Below are 26,591 nucleotides of genomic sequence, written 5' to 3' on the forward strand. Positions count from 1 at the left end.
TGCTAAAACACTAAACCCCATTGCCTGAACCAAATTCTCAGTGGCCTAAACTCATTTTTCGAATCAAACACTCTTTTGGCATAAACTTAAACACTGTTCAGGTCCTACGCTCAATTTGCAAAACCCATCTGCTCTTTTTTGCAAAACCTTAGACACATTCTCAGTCACTAAACACATTTCACAACATTTTTGCAAAATTGTACTCACTGGCAGCAAAATGTGAACACAACTCCAACACAGCTGTCATCTTTTACACACAACAACTCAAAAATGAACACACATATTTCTAATGATGTGATCAGACCAAGTGCGCACAAAGACAAGATGCTGGAGACCGAATCTCCATGACCATGACCATGCAGTAGTGTGCTTTTGTTATGTATTTATTTTTTGTTATGACTGTGAATTTGGATATCACTTTGACTTAGATGCTTTTTTTTTCCTAAATGCATTTTCAATATGTAAAATAAAAATTTTCTGTGCACTACACACTCTGAAAACTGCTGGTTACTGTAAAAATAACCCACATTGGGTGGAATTGCTGACCCAGCGCTGGGCCCAAAAGGGACCGAGCCAATGCAGGGTTATTTCTACCCAGCCATTTGGGTTGAAGAGTTGACCCTGATGCTGGGTCAAGATTTACTTTAGATTTACTTTACTGTGAAAATGTAAACCCTTAGAATTCAGAAACACGTGCCCTCTGCCATGCAAGGCTGTCAAACCCTCCACTGGAAGCCAGCTGGGGCTCAGTGCAGTTCATTGACATGTAGAGGAAAAGATTTGAACTAACAACCTCACAACTGCTAGACAACCACTCTACCAACTACTGTAAGCCACAGCCACACATCCATAGGGAGAGGGATGTCTCATATGTCTTTTCCTTCTTAGTCATTTCAATAATCCTCAGTGAGAACTCAGGACTCCAGTTTTCTGTTGCGTATGTTGTTAGAAGTCTCCAGATGCAAGAAGGAGAAGGAGTTGCAGGAGTGTTCAAATGGTGATTTTGTTCAAATCATCAATTCACTCTGCTGGGTCAACACAATTCATCTAATTTTGGGTAAAAGTGACCAAATTTGCACAAAATCTAGGGCTACCCAGGAAATGTGTTGGGAAAATAACCCAGCAGGTTTAAAAGTGTGGACTGCTGCTGTGTCCTCAGTTATTTCATGTAGTGTCTAATGAACGATCTGAGGTGAGCATGTTTTTACCTGTTGTGTGTGAGATCTGAACGCATAGTGTGGTTTTGATCACAAGAGAACTGGTTTTGAGGTGATAATTCGGTTTTGACAGAAATGTCTGAGGTTTTTGTGAATGCAGTGTGGATTTTTGGATTTGTGTTTAAGGTTTTGAGAAAATGGATGGAGGTTTCAAGAAATGTGTTTTAGCAATTGTGAAAAACTGTAATCAAAACTCACACTTGTCCCTTTAAATCCATTGAGAATGTTGACAATCAGGAATGTCCACAATTTAGTCCTTTAATTCCAAGATGATGAACTTTATTAATGTGTTGGTGAAGGAGAAGCAGAGCAGCAGTGACTCCAGCAGATTAACACTGATTATAATAGAAAGCACTGTTGCAGAAGATCAACAATATATGAACTCTTACTGATTCTGAGTTAACATTGGACAGTTCAATGAAAGTGTTTCCTCATCTGATTTATCAGAAAACTCATCTTTAAAAGATTAAAACACAAAACTAAAAAAGAGAAGATTTTCCAACCCGTGAAAATGAAATAATGAAATAAACACAAAAACTAATTCAAAAAATTTCCAAAAACAGATGAAAAAAGAAAAAGAAATTGTGAAATAGAAGATCAAATGAATTTTCTGTGTTTCTCTGAGAAGATTTTCAGGCTGAAGGTAGAACTTTCAGAAGAGTTCCTCATATTTCCCTCCAGCCTGTTTTTCCAGTGAACTTCTGCTTTTCACAGATTTCTGCTCCCTGAGCCGCTTTATATCCATCAATACCACCTGAAACTCCTCTTCTTACAAGATAAATTACTGCAGTCACACCTGCCACTATTAATACTGCTTTAACTATTCCTGCTCCTGCTGCTCCTGTTGTTCCTGTTGTTCCTTGTACTCCTGCTGCTTCTTCTTCTGGCCATTTCTTACTTACTTTCTCATAGACTTCTAAGCCACATAATAGAGTCTTAGCCTTTGAGATCAGGTCCTCGATGGCAGACCAGACTCCCATCCCAACCCCTGTGCAGATCCCGGTCAGTTCGATCAGAAGTCTATCCATGGAACTTCTGGTCTCCTATAACTGGGAATCAAATCAACACAGAGAAAGAATTTGCTTTTTAACCTTTTTGAATATTCTTTTAAGATAAAGTTCCATGTAGATCAACTTAAAACAATGTCCACATCAAATATGTAGTTAAAAAAATATTTTGATAAGTCAACATTAAATCACATTTAAAGGGCAACTCCGGTTTTTTGACACCTGGACCTTATTTATAGGTGTGTGCCTGCTCATATACTCACTCAGACAAACATCGTGCAGCTTGGAGTACTTCAGAAGTTATTTAGATCCAAACGATGTAGCCGCACTGGCGGGGGTGCCACAGCAATGGAGCGTTAGCGCGGGACATAATCTCTGCAAAATCGCTCATTTCGGCTGTATTTCGTCATCCATCGCCAGTGTTATCATAAAGTCAGCTCGTCTACCGTCTCTCCGGCGGATGCGCGCTCCACGCCGGCCGCGGGACGCACGACGGCCCGCCGCGCCAAGGCCGGAGCTCTCTCCTCGCCGGGAGGAAGCGTATCTCTGCTCTCCGGCGGATGCACGCTCCACGCCGGCCGCGGGACGCGCGACGGCCGGAGCTCTCTTCTCGCCGGGAGAATCCAGATCTCCGCCGCCTGGCAGATGCGCGCTCCGAGCCAGGCCGCGGGACACCGCCGGAGGCCCCCCTTCCGACCGAAAGGCAACCCAGCGCCGATGGAGGAAAAATACAGCCGAAATGAGCGACTTTGCAGAGATTATGTCCCGCGCTAACGGTCCATTGCTGTGGCACCCCCGCTATAGTGCGGCTACATCGGTTGGATCTAAATAACTTCTGAAGGACTCCGAGCTGCACGATGTTTGTCTGAGTGAGTATATGAGCATGCACACACCTATAAATAAGGTCCAGGTGTCAAAAAACCGGAGTTGCCCTTTAATGTGATCATCTCTTACTGTTCTAATGTTTACACTTGTTCACGGCACAAATTCCAACAACCTGACAAATTGTACAAAGAAAAATCCATATTATGATCTAATTTAATGTTCACAGACTGTGTTAATTAAACTTGATGAAGAGACGTAGACCGACCTGACCAGAGTCCAGACTGACCTTGACAGTCAATGTCAGACTCCCTTCTCCAAGCTGTACGACGTGCTCGCTCCGCTGCAGCACCGCCTGTTGATCTAACACAGAAGAGGTCAGATTAGTCATTTCAGGAAAGACGCATGATGGTTAAATTGAGTTATTTTCACAGCTCAAAGAACTTCACATGATCAGTCACATTCAGCCGTTCACACATTGTGGAACATCTCCACAGTTCCTCTGTGAGAAGAGAGATTCAACCTCAGACATTTAGAATACAAGACTCCACCTCCAGAGCCACAGCCTCCTCTAAAGGAGCACAAACATGATGATGATGATGATGCCAGTGACAGTACAGGTTTTCTTTTTTAGAGAAAACAACCATTAGACTGAGAATCAATCAAACTGGACTATTCACCTGGAAATGGAGCTAAATGTAGGCTATGCGTACGGAGACCTGGACGGACCAGACCGGAGAGAAAAATAGACCTTGGCTCTATTTTGGACTGACGGAGCGGAGTGGACCCAGACGGAGCCAATCGCAGGCTGGGGAATCAGCTACAGTCATTAAAATAGCAACGTGTTTGCTGCTGCGGTCAAACCGGAGCGGAGCGCAGCTGAGCGGACCGCACGCAGTGGAATTTAGGGGTAACTATTTCATCACTTTCAAAGATGTTCTGAGATGTTGAGACGTGTACTGAGGCATTTCTAACGTGATGAAATGAATGAGAAACACCGTTCTGGTAAGAGCAGCTGCAGAGGAGTTAGGAGGTTTGTCCATGTTTAGAGAATGGAATTTCTGTTTAAAGAACTGCTTCAAACTCATTTCTAGAAACAGAAACTAATTTCTTCATGAGAAACTCTCATGAAAGCCTGCATCTTCTGATCTGGTAAAACTGGTTTGAACAATGGTTTGTGCTCAAGTATGACGTGATGACCTGCTGACGGTAAGACACTGAAGAAAGGACAACGTACAACTGATGAGGGTCGTGTTGAGGGTAATAGTTCTGTTTAGGGCAAGCGATCTCCTCAAGCATTACTGTTTTGATCAGGCTTAACTGTAATTTCTCAGGTGATTGTTCAAGCTCACATCATCTGCAACCAATGCAGGCAGCTGTAGTTTTGTTAAAAAGCTGTCAGTCTGCATATTTTCTTAATGTAGGATTCCTCCAGTGAGACTTACTAAAGCTAAATGGAGTCTCTGCAACACATCTAATATTTCCATGGCCATTCATAAATAATTCAAGTTAAAACATGAAAATTAAAGCTTTGTGTTTTTATGACTTTAATACAACTATTTAGAAACTGATTGATTTAACAAATCAGTATTTGTGAACAGGTTGATTCACTGAAAGGCTCCATTCACAATATTGACAACCTAAAATATGAATTTAATCCAGAATAAAACAATAAAAAAGATGTGTTTTGGTTTGTATTGAATCTTTGATCCCATTTGAAAATTAATACGAGGCCTTGACTTTGATTGACCTTGACTTTAGAGGATCTGCTCTTTAAGTGGACCAGTCTGTAAGAAGAATTAACAGGAAACACCTACAGGACCGCTCTCAGACATCGAGAAGGTATGTGCTCAACAAAAATGAACCAAACACAAGGTGACTGACACTTCCTCCACAGGCGAACACTCTCCTCCACCTGATCTGCGTTTGTTCTGGAAATACTTTGTAATTTTCCTCTTCTGCTCCTCGGACAGGACTTCTCCACAGTTAAAGTAAACCAGGTAGCAGTAAATATCATCCATCTCTCTCTACTGAGGCGTAAATCCCTCCAGACTGCTGTACTTCAGACCAACAGCTGTGACCACTGCAGGGTGTTGAGCAGACAGTAGATCTGAAGACTGGTGAAGCTCCAGGCTCCAGAAATGAATCCTGCCTGGAAGTGTAATATCAGAGCGTCCACCAGGGGCTGGCTCCAGAAAGACTTGGGCTCCATTGGCTCTAATTCAGAATGAGACACCAATGTAATTCCCCCTGCTGAGCTCCATCTCCATGAGCTACTATTTTGATTAAACACAGTAGAACCTGTTTTCAGATCCAGTGTTGAGGCTGTTGCTCCGTGGACACGGTTGAAGACCGTGGTGTGACTTTGTGTCTCCGTCACTGTGTGAATAAATGCTGCTGTAATCGTCCTCATCAGGTCACACCGGCCATGAAAAAAACTTGAAAAAAAAAAAAACACTTGTTACAGGTTTTCTTTATTCTCTAAAATTGTGAGCAGTACATTGTAAAACATTTTTCATTTCTCTTTCTCAGCCATGTTGTAACAATTTTCTGAATATTTCACCTGTTTCTCTGTGACATTTCTCCACTTTTCATCAGAAAAACACATTTCTTCTTTCCTCTAAATCTGACCACCATAATTATTTCATCAATGAACATTGTGATTGTTTTACATTTCTTAATCATCACAGATCATGAATACATATCAGAAAAACACACACATTTATCTAGCACTGGGCAATAAACCAAAAATTTGCCAATATCGAAATTCAGTAGTCAGCTGTTAGCATATTAGCCCAGCCACCCCTGTAAATCAGCTGTGGTGAATGTGAAAAGGGATGAATTTTATATTTTCATATTTGATCTATAATGAAGAACAATGCTTCAAAGATGGTTTAATTCATTAAGGAAACACAGCATTTCTGGATCTTTAATCATGTGTTTTAATAAAGCATTTTCAAATGAAGTAAAGATGGTTTAACGGATGGTGTTATGAGTGCATGAAATGTCATTCAAAGTCCAATAGGTGGCGGTGTTGCACTGTATGTAATTTTACTGCGTTTATTTGTGTGTTGTATTTATAAAGAGTCACCGTAAAATGTTTGTTTTTGTATATTAACTGAAGTATTTTCATAAAAATTAAATTATACCTGTATTTATTTATTTATATGAAAGGGGGAAAATTGTATTTAACTGTATGAGTTCCACTTCCACTTCCACTTGTCATGTCAGCAAAAGGTACACATCTGAACAGCTGATGGCAGAAGATCGCCTTGCTGGGAAAAGTTTGTCTTGTAAAGCTGAGATGAGAAACGCAAAGAGACTCCAGCCTGAGCCATAAGCAGGCCAAAGCGGTATGTTAGTTTTTCCTTTGTAAATATGTGCTGAGAGAGAGCTCATGCCTCGCATGACTGTGTATGCACGTGTAATGTAATACTATGCAGTCATTTGCAATTATCCGATTCATCATTATTCGATTTCCTACAACTGTGTACCATCTGGTATGATTACGCAGTGATCATGCACATTTCTGACTCATGCAGCATTCTGTGAATTGATCTGGGACTGTGTGAACCTGTACCAGTCAGTCCAACATGTTTAATCTTTAAATGTTTTCCGGCTGACTGTGGACTGTGTCCTTTTGATTTTAAATCATTTCTCAACACATTTCTTAAAGCCACGTACCAGACAGTTTGGCTGTGGTCGTGAAAGGGGATTCAGGACCTACCTTGAACCTGGTTTCGACAAATCTCCTTTTGAGCAGACTTGAAGACCTGTTGGCCCAAATTAGTGTAAAGTGTTAAACTATTGTCAGCTGATGCTGTTTGAAGGACTCATTATGTTTACTCCAGACAGTCCAAATGATTAGCTTTTTTCATTATATATTTTTCTCTTTCAAATTGCAAACATTCCATTCAATACAAACCAAGGCTGTGAAAACATAACATTTTTAACTGTGATTATTTGCAGCATTTCTGGAGTTCATTAAAATATACCACTTTTTATTATTTTTAAAATTCAGTTATTTTTCATTTCGAGGCAGTTTTAAGCCCCTTAAGCATTTCTTACCAGAATGTCTCAATTATTAGTCATATGAATGCGAAGAATGAATTTCTTTTCTCACCTTTTTCTTTCAAAATAAAATGCCATGTAGATCCACTTGTCTACTTCAAATATCTCAAAGGTGCATTAAGTCCCCCCTCACCTTTTAAGAGTGTTGCCCAGGTTACACATTTAGGAGAGTTTAGGTAAATTTAGACAGTTTTGGGGTATTGCACATGCGGCATTGCACCTGGTGGTGCACTGTGCACGGCTGGTGTTGCAGCTGTCACACACCTCACATGGCCTGTTGTGGGTGCACGAAGCATGGTCGGCAGTACAGACATGAAATTAGATAACATCTCCAGAACGGTGAGGCGTACACCTGGTCAGAACAGCCAACCTGATAACGTCACTGAGAACAGAGTCTTTGACCATGTTGACTGGTCTGCAGTCAGTTTCCACCCATTCAGTGATCTCTTTAGTTAGCTTCGTCAGCGTACTTTCATCCACAGGTCTGCAGCAACTCTCACTCTCTAAAACTGTACTTTGGTAGAACTGAGGCAACCTTGGCTGAGGTGCATCTGCTGCTCCTGAGTGTTTAGGGTGAGGTGGTAGCTCAGAGTCGACGTACTCCGGTTGTAAAATAAAAATTTTCTTTAGTAAAATAAGTCTGTCACAGTCGTCAGGTGAACTGTGTTTAGTGTTTGCTTTACCTGACTGGACACGTGGTCGTCTGGGTGGATGACAATGCGGACCGTCAGTGGTCTGCTGCTGGTTCTTTGTTGTTGGAATGTATAAATTCCTTCCAGTAAAACTTTGGCTACGACAGCGATGGGAAAAGACAACATCAGTCCAGGCCCAAGTACAGGAAACACCACAGATCCAAACCCTCTGCTGTCACATGACATCAGGACTGAATTGATGCCCATTTTAAGAACCTGCAGAAAGAGGAATCCAGTGAGAATCACTCAGTATTCATAATGTGTCTTCATTTACACACTTACTTCAGCTGCAGCCCCATCTGGATCTCCGTTCCAGGGACAAAGACTGAGGAAGAACACTGCATGTGAAGGGAGTCCAGGTAAGTTCTCCACCAGCACGGGGACGCCCACCATCACTTCAGAGCCTGCTGCTGCTTCAAATGCTGCCGTCAGCTGTGGCCCAATCCGCTGGTGTAAAGTGTTTCCAATCGTTATTGTTTGAGGATCGTAGCCGATCATTGGTGATACCAGTGCATCAACCTGAGAACAGGAATCCACAGCACTGACTCATCTGTCTATAAACTAACCATAAGCTGCTTGAACAAAGGTTTTCAGTTGTTTCAATGAATTCTTCTCACCTGTTGGGTTTCAATGGTTCCCTGAATGATCTCTACGTGGACTCCGCCTCCTCGGGTGGTTCGTCCTGCTGGGATCTGTGCAGCAGCTTCCATCTGGATCTCTGCTCCACTTGATGGGCTGTTTGTGGTCAAGGTTCTGTTTCCAGAGGCCAAACTGTCCCTCAAAGAAGACCTGTCCTCTACCTCTTCTACCGTGGAGTTCACCTGGGAAAACTCATCTCTGGCCTGACGAGAGCTGAAGGATTCAAGTAAAGAGTCATGGTTGCCTTGACTGTTTCCAACTTCCTCCACAGCTGGACTCTTGACTGAAACCTGTTCTGCTGGGTCAAATGGAGCAGAGCAGGCAGAAGCCTGCAGACTTTCCCTCAGGGAACCATCAGGATGTAATTCATAGTCTTCACCACTTGGGGGTGGAGGTGATGGAGGAATCACCTGTGGAGTCTGTGGGAAAACAATGGTGTGATTTTAATCCCATGATCAGATATCAGAGGAAAAAATCATTCAGCAATACTGGTATAATAAACGCAGAGGCACATGCTCTTTGACATTTGGACTCTTCATGGAAATGGTCAAGTTTCACTCTTTCAGGGAACTTTCCTTTCTATAAGTCCACAGACTGGCCTGACTGGAAATAGCATTTTGAGTGTTACAGCTTCCCCACGAAGCTTGATCAGGACGATGGCCAAGTGCAGGTGAGCTGCCTCATTTATGCTATGGAGAGGGAGGCGGAAAACATCTACAAGTCATTTATATTTACCCAGAATGATGACAGCAATAATTTTGCCACTGTAGTTGGGAGTTTGATGAATCTTTTTCTCGCAAGGAGGAACATTATCCATGAGCGTGCACGTTTTCATCAGCGAGCACAGCGGCTAGGAGACAGAGGACAGTGTTTAATCTGAGCCTTGTACGATCTGTTGGAGCACTGTGAGTTCGGTACTTCGAGAGAGGAGAATATCCACATCTTGCACGAATACACAGGGTGCTGGCTTTTTAGCGTTTACACACAGCTAAGCTAGTTAGCTTACACCCAGCTGTACATCATATTCCATATTGCGTTACTGGTGTTGTCTGAACATGTGCTTTATGTAACATTTCTGCAGGAGGACATGAGTCGCTCATGGACCAGCAGTCCTCCTCCTCTGGACCCAGTGATGGTGCAGGGAGGTGCAGCACCGTCAGCAATCACTCCATCTCACCCAAACATCCACTCCATCTCCAGCCTGACCCTCCTGCTGTGTTACGAAGCACACAGCTGCTCTGGGTTCAGCAGCAGCCTTGTTCTACTTCGTGTGATGCTTAGCCCACCTACGGGCTTCGCTATTGGTACTCTCTTTGGCGCAAGCCAGACACTGAGACGGATCCAAAAACTGACGCGCCAATCCCGCACACGCGCTGGCACCCCTGCTTCTTTCTCAGCCATGAGACTGATCACTAGAAGCTCCCACTCTCAAGACAAAGATAAGGACAAAGACCAAGACTAGGACATGGACAAGCTGGCCCAATGAGAGTCGCTCTCCGGGGTCAGGCCTTTTTCACCTGCTGTGGCTGCGGCACACCGCTCTAGAAAGGACAGCTGCTTCACCTGCTCAGGTCAGCATCTAACTCTGCGTGTTTCTTCGGCTTGCCCTCTTCTCCTGCTGGAAGAGGTTCAGTGCCGGACTGCCTTCTGGGGAGCCGTGTTTCCCGCTCCGCACCCAGGGAATCTGGCCCGGTGGAGCGTCTCGACGGCTGTCTTCACCACAGCCTCACCAGGGCACTCAACACGCATGGGACAAGGCTCCAGCGTCACGGAGGCCTCCTCCCGCGCGTTTTTCCAGACGTTGCGCCCGCTCTCTCGCGCCCTGGTTTATCCTACGTCAGGCGCGCTCTGGTTTTTCCTATGCCAGGTGCCCCCCCACCCCCCCCCCACCAACCCAGCGACGTTGGCGGCCTTGCCAGCCGCTGCTCAGGACAAGCGGCGGATGGAGGCGGCCGGGGGACACTCTGGCTGCGATCAGACACTTGACCTTGCCGAGGTGACGGCATGTGACTAGCTTCCACTCATGTGCCCAGGGTTTCCCCGGCCATGAGCATTGAGCGGCTCTCCCCGACAACGTTAGCAGCGCTGCATGTCACTACGCTGGGGTGTAGTGATGCCAGCTGAGGCGCCCTGTCTTCCTGTCCCCCTCCGGTGGCCGATAGGATTACTGTATCCATGGCAACCCCAAGGTCTTGGGTTCGAATCCAGCGGGAATGGAATTGAGAAGTGCCCTGATATCATGCGACTAAGGACTGCAACTCCTCACATCACACCACGCAGCCTAGCTGTGGCCTTGTTTTCCTCCACAACAGGCGCTCCACCATCTGCTGATGTGTGACGCGGAGCACCTGAGCTGCCGGGCCGCCTCCAGCTCGCGCAGCCTGTCCGCCATCCGGCGAGGATCACTGAGCATGCCTTTCCGCTCGCTCTGTCCATGACGGCCGGTGTCGAGGGCCCGATGTGACTCGGGACCATAGCCCTTCCACCTGCTTTTGCTGCAGCGAGATGCTGGCCAGGCTGGCTTCCCATTGCCTCCCAACCTGCGCTGTGTGCAGCCCTTTCGTTATGGGCTCCCCAACCTTTGTTCGAGAGGACGGGCGGGCTGGGGCTCCTGGATGTGAACGTGGCACAACCGCTTACACTTCACTTTCACGCATGGCGCGAGATGTTGGTCCGCTCTCACCCTGGTCTTCCAGGATGCTGCGGTGCAGTTACGCCCTGCAGTTTGCCACCCTTCAGAGGAATCCTCCGCACGAGGCTCTCATGCCCCTCGGTACGGCCGCTTATGGAGGTAGCATCCTCACTCCTTCGCCGGGGCGCGATAATGGAGTTGAGCACGGAGGAGGTGAACTCGGGCTTCTACTCCCCTGATTGCTTGGTTCCCAAGAAAAAGGGTGGAGTGACACCCATTCTGGACCTGCTGGTCCTGAACACTCATGTGGCTCCCAGGAGGTTCCGCATGCTAACGGTCAGGCACCTCCTGGAGAGCATCCGGCCCGGGGACTGGAAGTTCCTCAAATTCGCTGTAGGAGATTGGTGTTTTCAATACAAGCGTCTCCCCTTCGGCTACTCCCTCGCTCCGCGCACCTTCACCAAGTGTGTCGAGGCCGTGCTGGAGCCTCTCTGTCGTCATGATCTGAGGATCCTCACCTACATCGACGACTGGCTGATACTAGGGCCCTCTCGCCCCGAGGCCGTGCAGCACACAGCCCTGGTCCTGCACCACATCGAACTTCTGGGGTTCGTGGTGAACAGAGATAAGAGTGCACTCGTTCCAGCTCAGCAGATGGCTTATCTGGGCTTGGAGCTGGATACTCTCACCATGACGGCTCGCCTTTCCGAGGAGAGGCGAGCCTCTCTCCTGTCACTCCTGGGGTCCCTGATCACCTTACCTGCGGTTCAGGTCCACCGGGTCAGAACCGTTCTGGGATTGATGGCTGTGGCCCACCCTGTGATTCGCTGGGGCCTTCTGCACATGCGCATTCTCCAATGATGGTTCAGTCGCCTCCGCCTTTCGGGGACACGGGACAGGGTCAGGAAGGTCTCAGTCCCGTCCCAGGCATGAGAGGATCTCCTGTTCTGGCTGGATCTGGTTCTTCTCCAGCAGGGAGTCCCCATGGGCTGCGTCCCACATCACGTCGAGGTGTTCACGAACGCGTCTCTCTCTCTCTTGGTGGGAGGTGCCTGAGATTCCACGCTCATTCACATCAACGTAGTGGAAATTACTGTGGTGCAGCGGGTGCTGTTCCATTTCCAGCCCAGACTACAGGGCAATCATGTGTTGGTCAGGTCAGACAACACCACGGTGGTGGCGTACCTGAACAGACGGGGAGGGACCAGGTCTCCCTCCCTGCATCGCAAAACGGCAGAGATCCTAATGTGGGCGGGCCAGCAACTGTCCTCTCTGAGAGCACGACACATGCCCGGGGTTCTCAACGTCGGCGCGGACAGAATGTCTCAGAGAGGCCTGCTCCCTGACGAGTGGAGCCTGTCCCCTCGAATGGTAGCCCAACTCTGGCACAGGTTCAGGCCCCCTGCTGCAGACCTTTTCGCCAGTGCAGAGAACGCACAGTGCCCACTTTGGTTCTCGCTCAGGTCGTCAGACGATGAACCCGACGCCCTACTGCAGGCAGGGGCCGCCCTCCGGTCCCGCCCCATCCGGGGCAGAAGAGTCTTGGCCTGGATTCTGAGAGGGTGAGACTAGTTGGGCTAGATCTCCCCCCGGCTGTGGTGTCCACCATCCAGAGCGCCAGGACCCCCTCCACTGTCAGGCTTATAGGTCTCGGTGGCACCTCTTCGCGTCATGGTGCTCGGGGAGGGGTCTGGACCCTGTCTCCTGCACCATAGGTGGGGTGTTGGAATTTCTGCTGGTTTTGCTGGATAGTGGTCACGCTGCATCCACTCTCGCGGTGTTTGCATCGGCCATCACGGCGGGCCACGAAGGATTTGGGCATTTTTCTGCGCGCAGTCACCCGCTAGTGAAGAGGTTTCTGCGAGGGGCGTGTCGGCTGCGGCTGCCCCTCAGGCATAGTTCCCCGGTGGGACCTCCACACTGTGCTGGATGGTCTATATATATATATATATATATATATATATATATATATATACATATATATATACAGTATATATATATATATATATATATATATATATATATATATATATATATATATATATATATATATATATATATATATATATATGTATACACATATATATATACATATATATATATATTAGGGATGTGCGAGTACCGATACCAGGTATCGGTATCGGGCCGATACTGGCCTTATTTCAAAGTATCGGGTACTCGTGAAGGCTACCGATGCCAGCCGCCGATACTCACGGCAAGAAAACCCCACGCGTAGTAAGCCCTCCTCACCAGCAGTTGGCGGTAGTGCAACCAAAAGGGATGCAAGCTGCCGACAAACATGAAGGAGGAAGAAGCTCCTCTCTGGAGCGCTGACAGGCGCAGGGCGCTACACTGCAGCGGGTTGACTTCTCCATGAGTCTCATCCAGAGCAGAGACAACAGGAATGAATCCAGAACGGCTGCTCGTCTCACCAAAACTCCGCCGGTGTGGAAATTCTTTTATGCAAGTGAAAACGAGCTGAGCTTTGCAGAATGCTAACTCTGCAATGCTAAAATTGCTAAAGGAGGTGCGCGATGTTGTTCATTTATCACTAGTAATTTGTTTAAACACCTCAGAGCGAAGCTTGTGGACGAGAGTCTGACGCTGTTGTGCTGGAAAAAAAGAAAACTCCTGCAGCAACTCGACGGCAAACTCTGCAGAAGACCGAGAAACTGAAGAGCAGAGATCCGAGAGCAGCACAAATAACACGAGCAGCTCTTTAAACTCAGGGGTTTTTCTATCTTTGACTTTAGTTCATAAAAAAATCATTAAAATTAGTACATTTAAAAACCTTAGTTTATGTAAAGTGTAAAACTCAGAGAAATTGTTTTATCTTGCACTTAATTTCATTTAAATAAGTGCAAACTCAGAGTTGCTTGTTTTATTTTTCAGACTATTATTTTGGACTTAAACGTAGTGGCTGGGCTGCCTTTTTATTGGAAATAAAATTCATTTTCAAAAATAATCTCATTGCATTATTTTACATTTTATGTATATAAAGTATCGGTATGCAAGTATCGGTATCGGTGAGTACTGAAGATGAAGTACTCGTACTTGGTATTGGTCTGAAAAAAAGTGGTATCGCACATCCCTAATATATATATATATATATATATATATATATATATATATATATATATATATATATATATATATATATATATATATATATATATATATATACATTCCCAATACGACATGTGACAGAGAACAATCCATAACCATAGCACTTATAACTAATGGAGAGATAAACAAAAAATTGATAGCTAACACCAGGACTGACAGAACCCGAACAGATTAATTAATTTTTTTTTTGTAAAATTAAACACTACACAATCAGCTACTACTACTGCAAGGGTATGACAAAGGGCATCTTGCTTTTTTTTCTTTTTCTTTTTTTTTTCCCCCTCCCCTTCCCTACAACAGATCACTATTAGTCTAACCCACCACAGGAAAACAATTTAACTAATTCCACAAGTAAAATGTGAAGAGTGGTTAAAGATCAGCGTGATCATGCAAATGCAATAGTGATAGTGTTCATGCATATATGACCTCTGACCCCTATGAAGGCCAGAAGCAGGCCAGAGAGGCCCTCAGGGCCCAGATAGCCGACGGCCATCCCAGAGCCCAGATCCGATCCCCTCCCTAGGCAGACGCCCACGCTCCAGTCCAGAGGAGGACAGAGGAACGCCCTGGCCGGGAGCCAGATGTTTAGCGAAAAACAACTGAGCAGTGTTAGAAAAGACCGGCTTCTAGCACTGCCATAACTCTAGCACAGACCCCACCAAGCAAAAGAAACTTAAATTTTACTCGAGCTCTACTAAGAGAGCGAGGAAGGAGTTCCCCTCTTCTGTGCACGTACATGGACGCAAGCCACAGGCACGAGCGTTTCACTTAGCTGCAGTTATGCCCCAGGCCTGCATGGGCTGTTTCGCATAAAATGTGCAAACTCCTGTGTGTGTGTGTGTGTGTGTGTGTGTGTGTGTGTGTGTGTGTGTGTGTGTGTGTGTGTGTGTGTGTGTGTGTTCTCGTATTTCTATCCTTGTTGGGGCCAAATGTCCCCACAAGGATAGCAAAACGTGGAACGACGTGCCTTGTGGGGACCTTTTTCCGGTCCTAAGTAGGAGAAACAGTGTTTTCTTGACCATGTTGTTGTTACTGAAAAAAGTAAAAGTGCAAAAACATTTCTTTAGGGTTAGGCTTTGTTGTGGTGTGGGTTAGGGTTAGGGTAAGGGTCAGGGTTAGGGGCTAGACATGAATGGGAGTCAATGGAAGGTCCCCACAAGGATAGAAATACAAGACTGAGCGTGCATGTGTGTGTGTGTGTGCATGCACGCATGTGTCGCATGCGTGTGTGTGTGTGTGTGTCAGCGTGAGTGAGTGGGTGTGAGTGTTGGGTTGGGGCGGGGGGGAGTGAGGTGGGAGAGGACAGGGTGGGAGGAGTGGGTTGGGGGGTGGATGGGCGGGGCGGGGGGGGGGGGGGGGGGGGGGGGGGGGGTATGCCCTGGATCTCGGGGTGCGTGGCCGGAGCGCTGGAGGGGTACTGACCTGGGGTGGGTAGCCGCCCGTGTGGGCCGGTTCTCCCGGGTGGGTCATGGCCCTCCGCCTGGGTGGGGGGGTCGGCTCTTGGGCTATTGGGCCTTGGGCTCTCGGCTCTGCCGCCCGGGGTGGACCGGCTCCTGCCGGTCGTGGCTCCGCGGGGCCCGGGCCCCGGGGCTGCCGGGGTCCCCGGCCGGGGCTTTCCTCTGCACCATCACATTTGCATGATCACGCTGATCTTTAATCACTCTTCACATACTCGGTTACCTTGTCTTCTTGTGGTGGTTAGACTAATGGTGATCTGTAGTAGCCTTCTCTTGTTGCGCGCCCCGAGTCTACTGCTAGTTACTGCTAGCTCTATTCTCACAAAAAAAAAAAAAAAAAATGGTTTGTGGTGTCTTTGCATTTCCTTCCTTCCCTACACCTCTTTTTATTTTTGTGGCCTGGTCTGTTCACTGATATGGTTCGTCAGGGGGAGATAAAAAAAAAAAAATTTATATACATATATGTATGGTTCTGTCAGTTTTTGCGTTGGTTGTCGGCTCTGTTTTGGTGTTGTCTAGATTGTTGTTGGTGATGACAATTGTTGGTGATGAAGATTCTTGGTTATGTGTGGTGTGTCGACAACACTGTTTTGCTTCGTGAATGTGTACATAGGTTGTGCCGCCGCCTCCCCCCCCCCCCCCCCCCCCCCCCCCCCCCCCCGTTCTCCCTCTCTTTATCTTTCTTGCTCTCTGAGCGTTTCCGTCCCGGTCCTGTCCGGCAGCCATGCCGGACGCCAGTTTTAAATAAAGGCAGCAGCAGGAGGAGACTCAGTCTCGTCCTGCTGCTAACATTAAAATCTGTTCAGATAGTAAAAGGCTACAATCATACAATATTGCACGCCCCAGCTGCTGAACAGGACAAGGGGGAAAAAAAATAATAATAAAATAAAATAAAATGTGCAAACTCCTTAGTGCACCTTTAAATACAGCATTATAAATCAATCCTCCTGTTATCAACAAACTCTTCTTTTAAGGAGGTCAAACTTTGACAAGCATGTCGTCTCTGCACAATTTCTTAGACTAGTTTGAAACTGTAAATCTCCTCCTACAGCAAACTGTTTAGTCTGTCAGAGAAATGCATGAATGTTACCCAGTAATGAGCAGATCTATGCTTCATATAATATCCATATAGTTTCAATAGGGTTCGGACCAGTGGCGGCTGCTGGTCTTCCGAAGAGGGGAAGCTCATTTTTAACATACATTGTAATATTTTTGTATGTAAATTCTATCAGCTTTCATGCCTTTTGTACGCCCTGTCAAAGTTAGACAGATCCCCACAGCCCACTTTGACCAGACAACACATCCCTGAGATGGTTTCATCCAGAGGCGTGGCCAGCAGGACATTTTATTGGTGACAGCACTTCCAGTCAGCAGCTCACCTGGTCATGTCAGGACAGCTGAAGATACCTGTTACTTTCCCCCACCTTTTGGCACCAGCTCAGTCTTAGGAGTTGATCTGTCCTGCAGTTTAACAACAATTTTCTCTTCATAAGGAAGACTATCAAATGACTTCACCAAAGTCTGGTCCACAACATTCACACTGTCTGCCATTGTGTGCAGCTGGCGAGCAGCTGGAACTGCTGGTCGAGGCTAGAGTGCTGTGTGGCCGCCTGAGTGTGAGAGTGAGAGACGGGGAGAAGCTCCACAGCTGCTGGTCGAGGACAGAAACCACAGAGTGACATAAACCAGTCTCCAAACACAACACTAGTCATTTTTCACAAAGTCTCCGAGGATCAGTAAAAGCCTTCGAATCACCTCAGAACAACAGAGTGGAAAACTTCAGAAGCGCTTTGGTGCATTTTTTTTACTTCAAGATCACCAATTTGCTCATTTCGCTGTCAGTCAAGCTTCAGACAGATCATCCAATCAGCACTCAGAAGCTCAGCGTCCAGGCCAGCCCAATTCCCCATAAACCCCTAGAGACGCTGAGCGTCCGATGGGCGGGACCAGCCCAGTATTTTATCCAATGAGCGTCCAGTTTCACTGCAGCAGAACAACCCGCTCTGGCTTCCGCATGGACGCTCAGCATCCGGCTGTTTAAAGTGCCGCCGCTGCGAGGAGGAGTGAGAAAAAAGCCGAGTCAACTACCTGAGATAAGAAGCTGATTCTGAACAAAAGATGAACGCGTTGTAGAGTATATTTAATCAATGAAATGTACAAACAACAGTAAATATTGGACCACTTATTTTTTGACATTTTAGGGGAAGTTCAGCTTCCCTTGCAGTCTTAGAGCAATCGCAGCTGGTTCAGACACTTTTCACTTCCTGGTTTTCCATGACTTCAGAACTTTTTACCGAATTTCCATGACATTTATTTTTATTCCAGTATTGAAACATTCGGTGCTGAGCAGAGCTCCTTAGAGCTCCTCCACTCCTCGTCTGATGTCTCCTCCTTATCATCTCCACTCCTCTCTTTCTTTCTTTTTGCAGGGTTTGTTCTGCTGCCTGGAGCCTTCTTTAACACTCAGCCCGTCTCTTCTTGCAAAGAAGCAAAAAGAAAGAAGACGATTCCCACCACGTCCTCCATGTTTGTTCTGCTAGTTCTGCCGTGTTTGCTGCCCACCGAGCATTTTTCGGTCTAAATGACGTCTAAATGACGTCTAATTGTTCTTCGACGTCTAGTCTAAAATTGGTCTACCAGTGGTCTAAAAATGAAAGTTTTTTAGCGGTCTAAGCTAGACGTCTTTTAGACGTCTAAGCATTAGCCGTCTTTTAGCTGTCTATTAGCCGTCTTTTAGCCGTCTACGTCTGTACGCCTCGTCTCATCTTAGACGTTTAAATAACCACTAATATACGTCTATTTGTAGACGTCTAAACTTAGACGTTTATTAGACGTTCATTTATATACCAAATTCGTACACCTCTTCTGATCTTAGACGTTTAAATAACCGCTAATGAACGTCTATTTATAGACGTATAAATTTAGACGTTTGCTAGACATTTACTTTTGTACCAGATCTAAACCCCTTACAAAAACTACTCGTCTTATAGACGTCTATTGAACGCATTGATATTCTAATAAAAATGCAGCCATTGCAATTTTGTTATTATTCACCAGAAACCTGTATTTTAACATTTTTTTTAATCTGAGCTCCTTTTTTAACCATTAGTACTGTAATCAAAACCAACACCTTTTAAATAAAATTCAAAAATATGAATGTCCAAAAAATATTTTTAATTTCTTTACACCACTTGAAAAGAGAAGCACAAACTCTAATACAAACTACCGACATAAAATATAAGAAACATTTCTTTTTTTTTAATGTAACCCACTTCAGGGTATGTACACGTCACATACTAGGTTCGTAGGAGCCGAGTGAAACAATAACCACTGGACACAGAGGCAGAATGATTTGAAACTCTTTAGTTCCACAAAGATCTTAACAATACTAAACACAATAACATTACAACCTTGGGCCCATAAACTAAGAAATAAAATAAAATAAATAAATGTCCAAATGGGAGTGTTCCTCGGTGGTTTGGATCCAAAAGTCAAAAGTCAAGATTCCAGGATATCCAAGGAAGGCTTTCGTTGGTGCTGGTCAGTTGGACTGACACAAATCCTACCACTGAATCCGTTAAGTGGTGTGGCGGAATTAAAAGTTCTGCTTGAAGCACCGAAGGTGGACTGGGAGCTCGCCATCAGTTGGATCGCTCATCAGCTTCGTCAGACATGAAAGCTGAAGCTTCGCTCTTTCCAAGCATCACAATAGAACCTGACCTGTATTTAGAAAACAGGTTTACAATCCAATTCAATGCATAGAACATCTTCAAATGATCACCTAAATGTTCAGTCCAAGGTGGTTGTACAACACTGATAATCTTTATGAAACAGGAATCAAAATACTATGGGTTACATGCTGAAAACCATAATTAATCTTAACAATTAAGAGTTTATCATGTCAAAATGTATTTTAATCAATTCAAATTCAAAGGAATAATGTTTTAAAGATTTCATTCAACCAAGAAATTCTTACTTCTACATGAAGGCGTAACATGTGCTTCCTCATGTGTTTCTCATTTTCTAGTTTTTTTTTTAACATCAGAGAAGAGATTTTCACTGAAATACATCCATTCTCATAACCTAACTAACTTAAATTACAGCTTTGCTGCTTCTAAGCAACTTAAATGAATTTAAAATGACTTCTTGTACTCCTGAACACATTTTAACTTCGCATCACATGTGCAAAAGATGAGGCATTTCACACAGTGAAACTCTCATAATGTGCTCATTCCAGTCAAATTTCACCATCAATCCATTAATATAAATGTTTTTAAGTGCAAAACATGAATCAAAAACAACTTAAGATGTACAAAACACCCTTAATTGAAACAGCATGGTCGCCTCACATCTCCACACACACACACACACATTGCAACACGCAGCGGCAAGCTTACCAATGGTTTTTTCAGGAGAAACGCGGCCGGAAAGTGCTTCAACGACGGTTTTTCCTCTCTGAAACGGAGTTTTCGGAGCATGGTATCAACAACTACTTCATTTCTCAGTTTGACTGCGAAATTGTACAGTTTTCATACCTTTTTTCCCGTTTTTCTCTCTCACGCGGAAGTGAAGTGGCGTGCTCCATCTGTGCATTAGTGAGGTTAAACTGCTTCACTAGCGCGGCCTACTACTTCCGGTCTTCAAAATAAACTTCAGGTTTTTCAAAGTAAAATACAAAACACTTATAAACATAAGGAAATAATTAAATAATGACTGCAAATTAATTGATTTTATTTATTAACCCTTCTGGAGCTGGGTTACATAAACATTGCACTGAAAAAATAGAACAACTTGTAAATACAAAATTAAAACCATAACAATAACAACAACAACATTTTTTTATATATTTTTTTTTTGTTTGTTTTTTTTATTGCTGCAAACCAAGCCTTTAAAAGAAAACTACACCACTGGTGTCCTGGTCTCCTGGACCCCCTCCACCAGTCCGAGCTGGGGCCTGTTTGGAATAGAATCCCATGGCCAAGCGGATTTGGTCGTCTGTAGCCTCCTTAAAATTCTTCCGAATTGCTTCTGCAAACAAAGCAATAGAGCAAATGAAGAAAAACTGCAAATGTGGCTGCCTATTGTATTATGAATTATGGTGAATTATGTGTATTATGGTCAAGTATTGGCATCTGAATATATCTCGTCTTCGAAGTTAAACAGTAAAATGTTTTGAAAATAGCCGAAGCAGAAGCTTTTAACCTCAATTCCTACAGAGAGAGCAGGCCCTTAATTAAAATAAGCAAATGCTAAATTAATGAATGACGGTAAAAGGACCAAACATTGCAAAAATAAAAAAAATTCTGTAGTAGTTGCTTCGACACCCACCTCTGTATGCCTGAAACAGCACTTCTTCGACCAACTTTTCCGCGGTTGTTTCAGTACAGTGGAGCACATGAGCACAAGGATTTCACAGTTGGAAGTAGCGCAGTCCACAGGCACAAGTTGAAGGCGTTTTCAGGTTATGGTCGTACAATCTCCACAAGACTGTAAAGTAGTTAAGTTTTATCACGGACTACTTCTCTTTGAGCAGAATAGCGTTTTCCCAGAAGTGGTTGCACGGTGCGTCACGTGAGCGTAGTACACCAAAGAGGTTTTTGTCAACAACGAAAGCAACATGGCGGCAGTCAGCGTTACAGAGGCTGAGAAAACACAACCGACATCTAATAATCTAAGGGAATTTCAGCCACAAACTTCGTTGTCGAGTGCTCAGCAGGATCTGGGCTTTCAGATTTACCGAAGGTTTTGTGGAGGTTTCATACGTTTTGACAGAATAACGCGAAAACACCGATCACTCTACTGTGAAAGCTGTGCACTTCAAAGAGTTGGCTCTTCCATCAGATTTTTGTTTTCCTGTATTCTAAAGATGTAAAATAAATTGAATGGTGTAATTATCGACGCTGAAATGAGGGATTTTAGACGTCTACATCTAAACTATACCTTATAACGAGTATGGCTATTAAAATGATCTCAATCCAATATTTAGAGATCAGTTTTGCAACTTGTAGTTATTGTTTAAAGTACTGAATGATGGATTAAATTCAGTTGTCTAGATTCGGTCTATATCTAGACGTTGAAATGCGGTAGAGATTTAGACGTCTAAATCTCGGCTATATTTATACCATACTGTATATCGCTCAACGGCTTTCATAATTATATTAGTTCAGTATTTGGAGATTAGCTATGCACCTTACAGTTTTTTTTTAAATAAATAATTATAGAATAATTGATTAAACTGCAACGTCTAAATTCCGTCTAAAAACAGACGGAATCTAGACGGTTGAAATGAGGTCTAAAAAAATACTAGACGTCTACTAGCCGTCTATTGCTCAGTGGGTGGTGCGTCATGACGTCACATCCTGTGTTGGAGTACGGCCGCTCATCACTAACGTTTCCACTGCACAGCTCAGGTCAGGTCAGGTCAGGTCGGGTCAGGTCGGTAAAAGCGTACCAGGCACAAGTCAGGGTCTCGTTTCCATGGTGCTGGGTGACAGTTGTAATGTCGGTGCCCACCGAGCATTTTTCGGTCTAAATGACGTCTAATTGTTCTTCGACGTCTAGTCTAAAATTGGTCTACCAGTGGTCTAAAAATGAAAGTTTTTTAGCGGTCTAAGCTAGACGTCTTTTAGACGTCTAAGCATTAGCCGTCTTTTAGCTGTCTATTAGCCGTCTATTAGCCCTCTACGTCTGTACGTCTCGTCTCATCTTATACGTTTAAATAACCACTAATATACGTCTATTTGTAGACGTCTAAACTTAGACGTTTATTAGACGTTCATTTATAAACCAAATTTATACGCCTCTTCTGATCTTAGACGTTTAAATAACCGCTAATGAACGTCTACTTATAGACGTATAAATTTAGACGTTTGCTAGACGTTTACTTTTGTACCAAATTTAAACCCCTTACAGAAACCACTAGTCTTATAGACGTCTATCGAACGTATTAGGATATTCTAATAAAAATGCAGCCATTGCAATTTTTTAATTATTCACCACAAGCCTGTATTTAATTTTCTTTAATCTTATCTCCTTTTTTAACCATTAGTACTGTAATCTAAACCAATACCTTTTAAATAAAATTCAAAAATATGAATGTCCAAAAAATATTTTTAATTTCTTTACACCACTTGAAAAGAGAAGCACAAACTCTAATACAAACTACCTACATGAAATATTTAAAAAAGTTTGTTTTTTTTTAAAATGTAACCCTCTTCAGGGTGTGTACACGTCACATACTAGGTTCGTAGGAGCCGAGTGAAACAATAACCACTGGACACAGAGGCAGAATGATTTCAAACTCTTTAGTTCCACAAAGATCTTAACAATACAAAACACAATAACATTACAACCTTGGGCCCATAAACTAAGAAATAAAATAAAATAAATAAATGTCCAAATGGGAGTGTTCCTCGGTGGTTTGGATCCAAAAGTCAAAGTCAAAAGTCAAGATTCAAGAATATCCAAGGAAAGCTTTCGTTGGTGCCGGTCAGTTGGACTGACACAAATCCTACCACTTAATCCATTAAGTGGTGTGGCGGAATTAAAAGTTCTGCTTGAAGCACCGAAGGTGGACTGGGAGCTCGTCATCAGTTGGATCGCTCATCAGCTTCGTCAGACATTAAAGCTGAAGTTTCACTCTTTTCAAGCATCACAATGGAACCTGACCTGTATTTAGAAAACAGGTTTACAATCCAATTCAATGCATAGAACCTCTTCAAATGATCACCTAAATGTTCAATTCAAGGTGGTTGTACAACACTGATAATCTTTATCAAACAGGAATCAAAATACTATGGGTTACATGCTGAAAACCATAATTAATCTTAACAATTAAGAGTTTATCATGTCAAAATGTATTTTAATCAATTCAAATTAAAAGGAATAATGTTTTAAAGATTTCATTCAACCAAGGAATTCTTACTTCTACATGACGGCATAACATGTGCTTCCTCATGTGTTTCTGATTTTCTAGTTTTTTTTTACATCAGAGAAGATATTTTCACTTAAATACATAAGTTTTCATAACCTAAGTAACTTAAATTACAGCTTTGCTGCTTATAAGCAACTTAAATGAACTTCAAATTACTTCTTGTACTCCTTCTGAACACATTTTAACTTCCCATCACATGTGCAAAAGATGAGGCATTTCACACAGTGAAACTGTCATAATGTGCTAATTCGAGTCAAATTTCACCATCAATCCATTATTATAAATGCTTTTAAGTGCAAAACATGAAACAAAAACAACGTAAGATGTACAAAACACCCTTTATTGAATCAGCATGGTCACCTCACATCTCCACACACACACACTGCAACAGTGGCGACTAGCTTACCAATGGTTTTTTCAGGAGAAACGCGGCTGGAAAGTGCTTCAACGACGGTTTTTCCTCTCTCTGAAACGGAGTTTTCGGAGCATGGTATCAACAACTATTTCATTTCTAAGTTTGACTGCGAAATTGTACAGTTTTCATACCTTTTTTCCCGTTTTTCTCTCTCACGCGGAAGTGAAGTGGCGTGCTCCATCTGTGCATTAGTGAGGTTAAGCTGCTTCACTAGCGCGGCCCACTACTTCCGGTCTTCAAAATAAACTTCTGGTTTTTCAAAGTAAAATACAAAACACTTATAAATATAAGGAAATAATTAAATAATGACTGCAAATTAATGGATTGTATTTATTAACCCTTCTGGAGGTGGGTCACATAAAGATTGCCGTTAAAAAATAGAACAAATTGTAAATACAAAATTAAAACCATAACAATAACAACAACAACATTTTTTTTTTTTTTTGTAGATTTTTTTTGTTTGTTTGTTTTATTGCTGCAAACCAAACCTTTAAAATAAAACTACACCATTGGTGTCCTGGGTCTCCTGTAACCCCCTCCACCAGTCCCAGCTGGGGCCTGTTTGAAATGGAGTCCCATGGCCGACGGATTTGGTCGTCTGCAGCCTCCTTAAAATTCTTCCGAATTGCTTCTGCAAATAAAGCGATAGAACAAATGAAGAAAAACTGCAAATGTGGCTGCCTATTGTATTATGCATTATGGTCAAGTATTAGCATCTTAATATATCTCGTCTTCAAAGTTAAACAGTAAAATGTTTGGAAAATAGCCGAAGCAGAATCTTTTAACCTCAATTCCTACAGAGAGAGCAGGCCCTTAATTACTGAACGACAAGTTAGCGCTGACGAGCCGATGCTGTTGGGCCCAGCTTATAACAGGGCAGCCTGCCTGCTAGCAACTAACACAACATGCAAGCAAATGCTAAATTAATGAATGGCGGTAAAAGGACCAAACATTGCAAAAATAAACAATTTTCTGTAGTATTTGCTTTGACACCCACCTCTGTATGCCTGAAACAGCACTTCTTCGACCAACTTTTCCGCCGTTCTTTCAGTACAGTGGAGCACATGTGCACAAGGATTTCACAGTTGGAAGTAGCGCAGTCCACAGGCACAAGTTGAAGCCGTTTTCAGGTTATGGTCGTACAATCTCCATAAGACTGTAAAGTAGTTAAGTTTTATCACGGACTACTTCTCTTTGAGCGGAATAACGTTTTCCCAGAAGTGGTTGCACGGTGCGTCACGTGAGCGTAGTACACCAAAGAGGTTTTTGTCAACAACGAAAGCAACATGGCAGCAGTCAGCGTTACAGAGGCTGAGAAAACACAACCGACATCTAATAATCTGAGGGAATTTCAGCCACAAACTTCGTTGTCGAGTGCTCAGCAGGATCTGGGCTTTCAGATTTACCAAAGGTTTTGGGGAGGTTTCATACGTTTTGACAGAATAACGCGAAAACACCGATCACTCTACTGTGAAAGCTGTGCACTTCAAAGAGCTGACTCTGCCATCACATTTTTGTTTGATTTGTATTCCGAAGATGTAAAATGGTGTAATTATCGACTCTGAAATGTGGGATGTTAGACGTCTACATTTAAACTATACCTTATAACGATTATGGCTATTAAAGTGATTTCAATCCAATAGTTAGAGATCAGTTTTGCAACATACAGTTATTGTTTTAAATAAACAACTTTTAAATAATGGATTAAATTCAGTTGTCTAGATTCGGTCTATATCTAGACGTTGAAATGCGGTAGAGATTTAGACGTCTAAATCTCGGCTATATTTATACTATACTGTATATCGCTTAACAGCTTTCATAATTATATTACCCACTGAGCAATAGACGGCTAGTAGACGTCGAGTATTTTTTTAGACCTGATTTCAACCGTCTAGATTCCGTCTGTTTTTAGACGGAATTTAGACGTTGTAGTTTAATCAATTATTCTATAATTATTTATTTAAAAAAACAACTGTAAGGTGCATAGCTAATCTCCAAATACTGAACTAATATAATTATGAAAGCCGTTGAGCGATATACAGTATAGTATAAATATAGCCGAGATTTAGACATCTAAATCTCTACCGCAATTCAACGTCTAGATATAGACCGAATCTAGACAACTGAATTTAATCCATTGTTTAAAAGTTGTTTATTTAAAACAATAACTGTATGTTGCAGAACTGATCTTCAAATACTGAACTGATATAATTCTGATAGCCATCGAGCGATATACAGTATAGTATAAATATAGCCGAGATTTAGACGTCTAAATCTCTACTGCATTTCAACGTCTAGATATAGACCGAATCTAGACAACTGAATTTAATCCATCATTCAGTAGTTGTGTATTTAAAACAATAACTACACGTTGCAAAACAGATCTCTCAATATTGGATTGAAATCACTTTAATAGCCATAATCGTTATGAGGTATATTTTAGATGTAGACGTCTAATATCCTGCATTTCAGAGTCGATAATTACACCATTTTACATCTTCAGAATACAAATCAAACAAAAATCTGATGGAAGAGCCAGCTCTTTGCAGTGCACAGCTTTCACAGTAGAGTGATCGGTGT

At 43.4% G+C, this 26,591-nt stretch overlaps 2 protein-coding genes across 2 annotated transcripts in view; both read right to left on the minus strand.

Moving 5' to 3' along the window:
- Window positions 1-26,591, minus strand: part of LOC115408404 (GTPase IMAP family member 7-like) — a 693,369-nt gene that overhangs the window by 51,784 nt on the left and 614,994 nt on the right. The gene's annotated exons all lie outside the window — the stretch shown is intronic.
- Window positions 1-26,591, minus strand: part of LOC115386165 (uncharacterized) — an 86,586-nt gene that overhangs the window by 8,095 nt on the left and 51,900 nt on the right. The window contains exon 6 of the mRNA XM_030088386.1: window positions 6,774-6,819. Coding sequence (XP_029944246.1) covers window positions 6,774-6,819 — 46 coding nt within the window. The remainder of the gene's footprint in view (window positions 1-6,773; window positions 6,820-26,591) is intronic.

Source organism: Salarias fasciatus, chromosome 3 (genome assembly GCF_902148845.1).
Source record: "Salarias fasciatus chromosome 3, fSalaFa1.1, whole genome shotgun sequence".
In the NCBI taxonomy this organism is placed as follows: Eukaryota; Metazoa; Chordata; class Actinopteri; order Blenniiformes; family Blenniidae; genus Salarias; species Salarias fasciatus.